The 11,824-nt window shown below is 46.0% G+C and overlaps 1 protein-coding gene across 1 annotated transcript in view; it reads right to left on the minus strand.

Annotated features, from left to right (window-relative positions):
* Window positions 1-23: 23 nt before the first annotated feature.
* Window positions 24-11,824, minus strand: part of ZNF671 (zinc finger protein 671) — an 18,372-nt gene continuing 6,571 nt past the window's right edge. The window contains exons 2-3 of the mRNA XM_012808573.2: window positions 2,798-2,924; window positions 24-1,403 (exon numbers count right to left, since the gene is read on the minus strand). Coding sequence (XP_012664027.1) covers window positions 187-1,403; window positions 2,798-2,924 — 1,344 coding nt within the window. The 3' untranslated portion in view covers window positions 24-186. The remainder of the gene's footprint in view (window positions 1,404-2,797; window positions 2,925-11,824) is intronic.

Consider the following 11,824-nt stretch of genomic DNA (forward strand, 5'->3'; position numbering starts at 1 on the left):
AAAAAAAAAAAAAAAAGAGGCAGGACATTCCCTGTTCTGGTAAGGACTTTGTCCAGTGAGAAACTCCCAATGATAGATTCAGCCTTTGGGCAAAGGTTTTCCTGCATCTACTGTCGTCACAGTTAGTTCTCCAAGGAATCCTAAGTCCAGGTGTTGGCCAAAAGGTTTCCCATAGTCACCATACTATTAAGGTTTTTCTCCAACATGAATCCTCTGGTGCAGAACCAGTGTTTGTTTCCGGATGAACTCTCTCCCACACTCACTGCATACATAAGGCCTTTCTCCAGTGTGGACTTTCCAGTGCCTGATAAGGTTTGGCCTTTGAGTGAAGGCTTTCCCACACTTGCTGCACTCATAGGGCTTTTCTCCAGAGTGAACTTTCTGGTGCTGAATAAGTTTAGAGATACAACTAAAGGCTTTCCCACATCTGCTACACTCATAATCACTACTGTGAATTCTCCAGTGTACGTTAAGGTGGGAACTTTGGCTAAAGGCCTTCCCACATTCACTGCACTCATAAGGCTTTTCTCCAGTGTGAGTTCGCTGATGCAGAACAAGTGTATGTTTGCGACTAAACTCCTTCCCACATTCACTGCATAAGTAAGGCCTGGCTCCTGTGTGAACTTCCTGGTGTCGAATGAGATTAGACTTACTGCTAAAGAATTTCCCACATTTGTTGCACTGATAGAGCCTTTCACCTGTGTGAACTCGCCTGTGCTCAATCAGGCCAGAGATTTGTCTAAAGAATTTCCCACATTCATTGCACTCATAAGGTCTTTCTCCAGTGTGAACTGTCTGGTGTTTAAAAAGGTCATAGCTTTGGCTAAAGAATTTCCCACATTCACTACATTCGTAAGGCCTTTCTCCAGTGTGGATTCTCTGATGCCGTGCAAGGGTGTCTTTCCGGGTAAAGGCTTTTCCACATTCACCACACTTGTGATACCTCTGTCCAGTAAGAAAGGTCCCCTCAAGCTTGGTGCTGTTATTGAGCTTCATTCTTCTGGGAGGGGCAGGGTACTGAAGAAGGGCAGAAGTGGCTGAAAAGTCCATGTCACCTTCCCCACATGTGTGGGTCTTCTCTGGCCCACGGACTCTGTAGCTGTTCATAGAGTCCTTATTCTTGTCCCTTCTGAAGGGTTTCTCTCCACTGGGCTTCTTCTGGTATTGGTCAAACTTTGTACTGAACCAGAACTGTTTCCCACATGCCCCCCAGTTGTATGGCTTCTGCCTGACTTTTTCCCTCTGGTATTCAGCCAGGTGTAAAATATCTTTCAATGTAGAATCACACATGTAACATTTGTGGGTCTTTAGCTCTCTCATGGGTATTCTGGTCTGCAGCTCTCCTGCCACAGAAGCATTCTGCTCAGAAGGTGCTTCCTCATCCTCAACTCCATGCCAACAACCTGAAAGCACAGAAATGCTGATGAAATGTATGTTGACTCTGGTAGGCAGCCCCATTATAAATGTGAGTTGGACAAATCCAGGAATGAGTCTGTGGGACTCTTTTCACAATGAGGGGCATGATCAAGTTGAGGAAGAAGTATGATAAGGTACTAGGCCTCTGAAAGTCACACAAAGGCAAAGCAAATGGCCAGGATACAAGGATGGAACACAGCGAACAGCTTCTAGGAGGACGCTGGCTGTTGATGACAGGTGAATACTATGCAAAATGTGTCCAGGTCCCCCCAAAAAACAATTATGAGAGAGTGGTTGCTGGTCAAAGACTAAGGATAGGTGCACATTACATGAACATTAAATGCAGATCAACACCCCTGGAAAATGCAGAGGAATGGAAGGAAAAGGTATGAGGTAGAGGCCAGAAAGGTAAAGGGATGACAAGGAAAGTCAGACTGGAAATAAGTCTTAGTGCAGTCAAGAATAGTGAAGGACGGGTTGAAGTGTTGTGCAGCCACTGGCCTTAGAAATAAACTCTGGGGGCTCAGCGCCTATAGCTCAACCGGCTGAGGCGCCAGCCACATACACCTAAGGTGGCGGGTTTGAATCCCCAGCCCGGACCCGCCAAACAACAATGACGGCTGCAACCAAGAAGTAGCCAGGCGTTGTGGCGGGCGCCTGTGGTCCCAGCTACTTGGGAGGCGGAGGCAAGAGACTCGCTTGAGCCCAGGAGTTGGAGGTTGCTGTGAGCTGTGATGCCACGGCACTCTGCCCAGGGGGACAGCTTGAGGCTCTGTCTCGAAAAAAAAAGAAATAAACTCTGGGGTGCACAGTTAATGTTGCTGGTTTTGAACCCTGATGTGACATCATGCTGTCTCCTGATGTTCACACACCAGGTCCAACTTCCCCCTGGGGCTCTCTATAGTCACATCCACCTGGTCAGGCTCTTCCCCAAGTTCTACTTGCATGACTACTTGTGATCTGGAAGATGCAATTCCTAAGGGAAAGCCAGGACAAATGAGCAGCCAGGACTGGCTCAGAGCAACCCATCCACTCTATGAAGAATTAGAGGTAAAAGAAGTTAATTACTAAAAAAGGAACCTCAAGGGAAAGTTTTGCAGTAATATTGCAAAGGTCCCCATAACTAGTAATTATGTGAGTGCCTCTAACTCCTAGCAGTCAGGCTCCAGAAAATGTCATCTGGGCAAAGAGGCAGAATCTTGGGCACAGAGGCACCACAATTTTGGACAGAGTCACCAGCCCAGAAAGTGACTTAGCCCTGGAACCTATGACATCTACCCCAGAAAACTGGAGAAGGAGACAGTACTGGTGATCTGATCATAAGAAAGGCAGAGATGTCCCTCAGGAAAAGGAGAAAGGTAGATGGGTGTGAAGACCTTACCAAGTGAAGCTAAAAGTGCAAAGTTCTCCAGCATCACATCATGGTATAGGAGTCTTTGAGCATTGTCAAGGAGTTCCCATTCTTCCCGTGAGAAGTATACAAACACATCCTGAAAGATCACACAGCCCTGCAAAGTTAGGGAAAGGAAGGTCCATGAAAAGTCTCTTGATGAACGATCCTTCCTTAATCTATCCACAACAACATCCTGCTCATTTACCTCCCATGTCCCCAAAGTCAGAGATACCAAGCACTGGTACCTCTGGCCCTCATTTTCTCCTGATTACCCAGCAATCAGTGTCTCAGACTACAACAGGCAGGATGAGAGATAAATGCCATTTACACTCTGAGGAAGTCAATTTCTGTAGGCTCCTCAGATCATGAATCCCAATATGCACCCGAGAATTCTCTTCTAAGCACCCCCACCCCTACCCCAAACAGGACCCTAAGAGCATCAAATCATGCTTGTTCCTCTCATGCACATCACTCTTTGGACCATGTCTCCCTCACATCTCCACCTTCCCACTATTCCACTATCACCCTTCTGGCCCATCCCGGAGACATCTTCCTAGACTCTTGAAATGTCACTATACACACAGGATCAAGAAACTGCTTGCCAATGCAATCAATATCCCATCTCTCCCCACTCAATGGCACCAATGTCAAGGAAATTCTTATTCCTGCTTTGAAAGCCTCCCAATATGGCCCTGTTTCTTTTTAATCACAGGCACCATGCAGATCTCAGGCACCCTTAGCCCTTTTCCATTTCCTTATTGCACCTTGTATTGCTTCTGTAACAAACTACTACTTAGCTTCATAGCTTAAAACCATGTCTTCAGTTACTTCCTCTACTGAAGTCTAGAACTCCCTGCAAAGTCATCCACAAAGGCTGGAATAAACTCCTTCCAAACTCCTCTTAATGTTGATTAATATTTTGATCTCTTCTCATGCATCACAAACATTCTTAATTGCATCCAGAATGGTGAACATCACCTCAATAAACACTGAAAAAACGTCTTTTTTTTTTTTTTTTTGAGAGAGAGAGAATCTCACTCTGTTGCCCTGGGTAGAGTGCTGGGGCATCGTAGTAGCTTACAACAACCTCAAACTCTTGGGCTCAAGTGATCCTCTTGTCTCAGCTTCCAGAGTAGCTGGGACTACAGGCATCTGCCACAACACCCAGCTAGTTTTTCTATTTTTAGTAGAGATGGGGTCTTGCCCTTGCTCAAGCTGGTATCAAATTCCTAAGCTCTAGCTGCTTCAGCCTCCCAGAGTGCTAGGATTACAGTCGTGAGCCATCATGCCCAGCGCACTGAAAAAACCTTTGACAAAAGTAAATATCATTTCCTGATAATTCCCAAAAAAATCTGTATAGAAGGAATGTTCCTCAACACAATAAAAGCCATATATGACAACACTACAACTCACATCATACTCACTGGTGAAAACTTGAAGGTTTTCCCTCTGAGATCAGGAACAAGGCTCTTTTTTCTTTTTCTTTTAGAGACCAAGTCTCACTTTGTCACCCTCAGTAGAGTGCCATGGCATCACAGCTCACAGCAATCTCCAGCTCTAGGCTTAGGTGATTTTCTTGCCTCAGCCTCCTGAGTAGCTGGGACTATAGGCACCTACCACAACTCCCGGCTATATTTTTGTTGTTGTTGTTGCAGTTTGGCCCGGGGCGGGTTCAAACCCACTACCCTTGGCATAGTGCCCTAGTCACTGAGCCACAGGCCCTGCCGAGCAAGGCTCTTACTACTTTTGCTCAACATAGTACTGGAAGTCCTAAACCATAGCAATCATACAAGAGAAAGAAAGACACGGTACTCAAACAGATGAAATAAAACCATCTGCTGATGATACAATATTATAAATCCTAAAGACTCCACCAAAAATAAAAAATTGCTAGAACTGATAAATTCAGAAAAGCTGCAGGACACTAAATCAACTTACAAAATCAGTAGTGTTTTTGTACACTAACAATTGAACTATCTAAAAAAGAAATTAAGAAAATAGTCCCGGCTCGGCGCCTATAGCTCAACCGGCTAAGGCGCCAGCCACGTACACCTAAGGTGGCGGGTTCGAATCCCCAGCCCGGACCCGCCAAACAACAATGACGGCTGCAACCAAAAAATAGCCGGGCGCTGTGGCGGGCGCCTGTGGTCCCAGCTACTTGGGAGGCTGAGGCAGGAGACTCGCTTGAGCCCAGGAGTTGGAGGTTGCTGTGAGCTGTAATGCCACGGCACTCTACCCAGGGGGACAGCTTGAGGCTCTGTCTCAAAAAAAAAAAAAAAGAAAATAGTCCCGAGACATCTAGGAGCCCAGAGCACCCCCAGACCAACAGCCAGAAAAGACGGACAGCGCAGGGTCTCCCAAGCCTTGGGCATCCCATTGGGTCACCGACCTGAGTCTGCTTGCCACCAGATTCTTCCCTAGTCAAGGCAGCTTCCAAGCGAGTGGACCCACCCTTGAACGTCCCCTGGTGCCATTCTGAGCAGAGGAAGCAGTCACTCGCTTGGAGAAGCAGGACTTCGGACCTACACACCGTGCTGCTAGGGCGCCCTCGCTCTGTGACTCCAGCGCCGCCTGCAGCCCGCCCAGCTGGGCCAAGGGGAAGGGACCAGACCGGCGCCCCCGCCCTGGCGTGGACCAAGCAGCAAGCAGATCTGCGAGACGGCACCTAGAAAGCAACGGTCCACCAAAGTCTCCGGCAGGTGGCGCCCCCTCTGGCAGGGCTGAAGAAGGCCCACCGGTACAGGCCGGGAACCTTGGCGTTGCCGGAAGTCCGACGTCACCAGTCCTCACAGCTTCTCACCCACAAGCTGCCCTTCCAGCGCCTGGTGCGGGAGGTGGCTCAGGCTCTCCTGCCAGACCTGCGCTTCCAGAGCGCGGCCCTGGATGCTTTGCAGGAGGCCAGCGAGGCCTACCTGGTGGGTCTTTTTGAAGACACCAACCTGTGTGCTATCCATGCCAAGCCTATCACCATTATACCCAAAGACATGGAGCTGGCATGCCGCATTCGCAGAGAGGGCGCTTCGGAGTATGATCAGGTCCAAATAATTTCATTCTCATTTTCTTTTTTTAATCCTCTACCTGTTATCCTTAGTTCTGAACGTTAGCTGTTTTGTTTTGTTTCCCATGGGGTCCAGAGGTACTTCAGCTTATGATTTTTGCATAGTAAATTCGAAGACAGAAATTAGGTTTTGATGTGAACTTTAATATAGACTCAGAGATGTATTTGAACTAAGTCCAAATGTCTCAGGGAACACCTTTTTAACAGTTATAATTAAACCTTAATTTTTCTTTCTTTCTTTTCTTTTCTTTTTTTTTTTTTTTGAGACAGAGCCTCAAGCTGCCCCCCTGGGTAGAGTGCCCTGGCATCAACTCACAGCAACCTACAACTCCTGGGCTCAAGCGAGTCTCCTGCCTCTGCCTCCCAAGTAGCTGGGATTACAGGCGCCTGCCACAATGCCTGGTTATTTATTTATTTATTTATTTAGGTTGCAGTCATCATTGTTGTTTGGCGGGCCCAGGCTGGATTCGAACCCGCCACCTTAGGTGTATGTGGTTGGCGCCTTAGCCACTTGAGCCACAGGTGCCGAGCCAAACTTTAATTTTTCTAGACAAAAAAAAATGAATAGTCCCATTTATAATAGCATAAATTTTTTTTAATTTAAAAATTAGGAGTAAATTTAACCAACTAAAAGATCTGTATACCAAAATTTACAAAATGTTAATTGAAGGAACTCAAGAGGACACAAATAGGAGGCTATCACATGTTCATGAATTGGAAGTCTCTCTCTCTCTCTCTATATATATATATATATTTTTTTTTTTAGACAGAGTCTTATTATGTGGCCCTCAGTAGAGTGCCGTAGTGTCACAGTTCACAGCAGCCTCTAACTCTTGGGCTTAAGCGATTCTCCTGCCTCAGCCTTCCCAAGCAGCTGGGACTACAGGTACCTGCCACAACATCTGGTATTTTTTTGGTTGTAGCTGTCATTATTGTTTGGCAGGCCCTGGCCAGGCTCAAACCTACCAGCTCTGATGTATGTGGCTGGTGCCCTAGCTGCTGAGTTATAGGTGCCAAGCCAAAAGTCTCAATATTGTTAAAGTACCAAAAGTGGTTTACAGATGCAATACAAAAGAAAATTCCCTATAAAAATTCCAGTATAGGCTTGGCGCCCATAGCCAAGTGGCGCCCATAACAGTGGTTACAGTGCCAGCCACATACACTGAGGCTGGCGGGCTCAAACCTGGCCCGGGTCTGCTGACCAACAATGACAACTGCAACAAAAAAACAGCTGGGTGCTGTGGCGGGCAGGCGCCTATAGTCCCAGCTACTTGGGAGGCTGAGGTGAGAGAATTGCTTAAGCCCAAGAGTTTAAGGTTGCTGTGAGCTGTGATGCCAAGCACTCTACAGAGGGCGATATACTGTCTAAAAAAAAGAAATAATTCCAATATCAGTTTTCAGAAAAACTAATCCTAAAATTCATATGGAACCACAAAAGACCCTACATAGACACAGCAATCTCAACCAAAAAGAACAAAGCTTGACGGCATCACACTATCAGATTTCAAAATATATTATAAAGCTATTGTAATCAAAACAATATGGTACTAGCATAATGCAGGCACACTGATCATGGACTAGGATAGAGAGCCCAGAAATAAACCTATATATCTATAGTAAACTGATATTTTATTAGATATTTTAAGTAATCTACATAGTCAACTGATTTTTGACAAAAAGTGCCAAGAACACACAATGGATATCCACATACAGAAGAATGAAAATGGACCTTAATCTTACCCCTTATATAAGAATCAACTCAGAATGTATTAAAGAAACCTAAACTATGGCTCTGCGCCTGTAGCTTAGCAGTTAGGGCGCCAGCCACATACATGAGAGCTGGCCGGTTTGAATCCAGCCTGGGCCTGCCAAACAACGATAACTACAACCAAAAAATAGCTGGGTGTTATGGCAGGCACCTGTAGTCCCAGCTACTTGGGAAACTGAGGCAGGAGAATCACTTAAGCCCAGGAGTTTGAGGTTGCTGTGAGCTGTGCAATACAAAAGGTGACAGCTTGAGACTCTAACTCAAGACAAAAAAAAAAGAAAGAAAAAGAAACCTAAACTATGATTTAAACCTTAAACCTACTAGAAGAAAACATAAAGAGAAAAGTTCCATGGATCTAGGCCAGGCGTCCTCAAACTTCACTGTCCCTTAGACCGTTGGAGGGCTAGACTACGGGCCCCAAGATGTGTCAGCTGCTAAGCAGGACAGGCAGTGGCGGCAAAAACACCTGGTGGGGCAGACAAATGTCCTCAGCAGGCCACATGTGGCCCGCGGGCCTTAGTTTGAGGACGCCTGGTCTAGGCAGAGATTTCTTTGACATGACCCAAAAAGTGAAGGAAATGAAAGCAAAAATAGACAAAAGAGCTTGCAACAAAGGAAAACAAGGAAACAACTGGGTGAAGAGAAAACCTACAGATTGAGAAAATATTTACAAATCATACATTGTACAAGGGGCTAATACCCAAAACATAAAGGAACTCAAACTATTCAATAACAAGAAAACAATGATATCAAAAATGGGCAAAGTACTTGAATAGGCATTTCTCAAAAGAGAACATACAATTGGCCAGCAAATATATTAAGGAAAAGCTCATCTCCAGTCATCAGAAAAATGCAATCAAAATTATAAGAACAAGATGTTGACTGGCTCGGCACCTGTGGCTCAAGTGGCTAAGGTGCCAGCCACATATACCTGAGCTGGTGGGTTCGAATCCAGCCTGGGCCCGCCAAACGACAATGACAGCTGCAACCAAAAATAGCTGGGTGTTGTGGCGGGCGCCTGTAGTCCCAGCTACTTGAGAGGCAGAGGCAAGATACTCGCTTGAGCCCAGGAGTTGGAGGTTGCTGTGAGCTGTGATGCCACAGCACTCTACCCAGGGCAAAAGCTTGAGGCTCTGTCTCAAAAAAAAAAAAGATGTTGGCTGCTCAGGGTCCCAGCATCCCTGGCAGAGTTTGGTGGCATGGAAGGCAGCCTGGGATGCCAGGACACTGTGTGTGTCCTGACCTAAGCTTCCCGGAGCTTCAGCTGGGCACTGGCTCCATACCCACCCTTGTTGCTGTCACCTGAATCTGTACTGACCTAAGTGCCCACAATAACCAGGTGCTACAGCAGATGGAGGCAGACCTGAGTTGCCTGTAAATAGTGAGGGTGCCTGCCACCTGAGCACTGAGGCCAGCTTGCAGCAGCTGCTGGGAGCCCTTTACAAGCAACCTAGGCTCAAGAAGCTATAGCGACTGCTGCTCATCAACAATGCAGGCACTCTTGTGGATGTGTCCAAAGGCTTTGTGGACCTGTGTGACCCAGCTGAAGTGAACAACTACTGGGTTCTGAACTTGACCTCTATGCTCTGCCTAACCTCTGGCATCCTGAAGGCCTTCTGGGACTACCCTGGCCTCAGCAGGACAATGGTTGACATCTCGTCCCTCTGTACCCTGCAGCCCTTTAAGGGCTGGGCATTGTACTCTTCAAGAAAGGCTGTGCCTAATATGATATTTCAGGTTCTGACTGCAGAGGAACCTGGTGTATGGGTGCTGAGCTATGCCCCAGGTCTCCTGGACACAGGTATGCAGCAGTTGGCCCAGGAGACCTCTGCAAACCCAGACTTGTGAAAAAAGGCTGCAGTAACTGAAGACAAGTGGGCAGCTGATGGCTTGCAGAGTGTCAGCTCAGAAAATGCTTGAATGTGCAAAAGGACACATTCAAGTCTGGAGGCCACATGGACTTTCTATGATAAATAAGCCCATGTCCTTGGCTTCCTGCCTTCACTTTCGGGAATACCCCAGAGTCATCCTGCCACAAGAGCACCACCAACCCAGCCCTATACAGATAAACACTTATGCCTACTGTCCTGCCAGCAAATGCAGCCAGCTGTGGGGACTTGGGGTTGCTAGTGTTAGCCATTGTCAGGAGTCTCTGTTGTACACCCTGGGTTATGAAGAGGCTTAGGAGAGAAGTTATGGGTTGTCAGTGTTCTCCATCTCCAGGGATAGAGCAGGAAAAGGAGCTAAAACCCTGAAGAGAGAAGGCTGGGTCTCCTGCGCACAGGAGAGAGCTGGTGTCAAACAGGAGGACCCATGAAGAGGAGAAAGTGTGCAGACAGGACAAATTCTGGCCCATACAAATGCCCCTTGCTCAGGGAAGCAGGACCTTCTGCTAAACTAGGTGTCTTCCCTCTCCCCTGGCCAAGGGGAAGGGGCACCTGAGGATCTATGTACACAGCTATAAAATGTGGATAACTGTCCTTGAAAAATAAAATAAAATCACAGGACATCACCTCATACCTGTTAGATATGCTATTATCAAAAAGATCAAAGACAGCAAGTGTTGGTGAGGATGGAAAAGAGAACTCTTATGTACACTACTGGTAGTATTGTAATTTAGTGCAGCTATTTTGAAACAATATGGAAGTTTTTCAAACAAGTATAAACAGAATTACAATATTCTAATAATCCCACTACTATGTTCCAAAAGGAATTAAAATCAGTATTTTGAAGAGATACCTGTATTCCCATGTTAACTGCAGCAATATTCATAATGGCCAAGATATGGAATAACCTAAGCATCCATCAATAAATGAATGAATTTTTAAAATGTGGCATATATACAAATGGAATACTATTCAGCTTTAAAAAAAAAAAACCCAGAAAATTCTGACAATTGCTATTAACATGGATGAACCTAGAGGACATGTTAAGTGAAATAAGCCAGCCAGAAAGAGACAAATACTATATTATCTCACTTATATGTGGAATCTAAAAATAGCCACGCTCATAGAAGTAAAGAGTAGAGACTAGATGTGGTGGCTTATGCCTGTAATCCTAATACTTTGGGAAGATGAGGTAGAAAGATCACTTGAGGCCAGGAGTTCAAGACCAGTCTGAGCAAGAGTGAGATCCCATTTCTACAAAACATAGAAAAATTGGGCAGCACCCATAGCTCAGTGGGTAGGGAACTGGCCATGCACACCAAGGCTGGCAAGTTCAAACCCACCTTGGGCCAGCTAAAACAACAATGACAACTGCAACAAAAAAATAGCCGGGCATGTAGTAGGCTCCTATAGTCCCAGCTACTTGGGAGGCTGAGGCAAGAGAATCGCTTAAGCCCAAGAGTTTGAGGTTGCTGTGAGCTGTGACACCAAGGCCCTCTACCCACAGTGACAGCTTGAGACTCTGTCTCAAAAATAAAAAAAATTAAAAAAGTGCCCGCACATCTGTAGTCCCAGCTACTAGGAACACTGAGACAGGAGTCTTGCTTCAGCCCAGTTTGAGGTTGCAATGAGCTAGGAGAGCCACTCTAGCCCAGGCAACAGAGAAACTGTCTCCAAAAAAAAGAAAAAAGTAGAGAGCAGAATGGTGGTCATCAGAGGCTGGGGATGGGGGTGGGGAGGACAGGGAATGGTGAGAGATTGATAAACAAGTACAAAGTTACACTTAGGAGGAATTAAGTTCTGGTATTCTACTGTACAGCAAGATGATTATAGCTAATAATAATGTATTATTTCAGATAGCTAAAAGAGAGGATTTTGTATGCTCACACCACAATGGAATGATAAATATATATTTAAGGTGATGGATATGCTAATTGCCCTGATTTATCATTCCATAATGTATACATGTATAGAAACGTTACAATGTACCCTTATAAATATATACAATTATGGTCAATTAAAAATAAAACTTCTACCTAGCTACTTACAGTTATTTGATCTTTGACAAGCCAATTAAAAACATCCAGTGGGGGGCGGCACCTGTGGCTCAGTGGGTAGGGAGCCGGCCCCATACACTGAGGGTGGCAGGTTCAAACTTGGCCCCGGCCAAACTGCAACAAAAAAAATAGCTGGGCGTTGTGGCAGGTGCCTGTAGTCCCAGCTACTTGGGAGGCTGAGGCAAGAGAATCGCCTAAGCCCAGGAGTTGGAGGTTGCTGTGAGCTGTGTGATGCCACGGCACTCT

This window comes from Otolemur garnettii, unplaced genomic scaffold, assembly GCF_000181295.1.
Source record: "Otolemur garnettii isolate 467f Iridium unplaced genomic scaffold, OtoGar3 scaffold00091, whole genome shotgun sequence".
NCBI classification, from domain to species: Eukaryota; Metazoa; Chordata; class Mammalia; order Primates; family Galagidae; genus Otolemur; species Otolemur garnettii.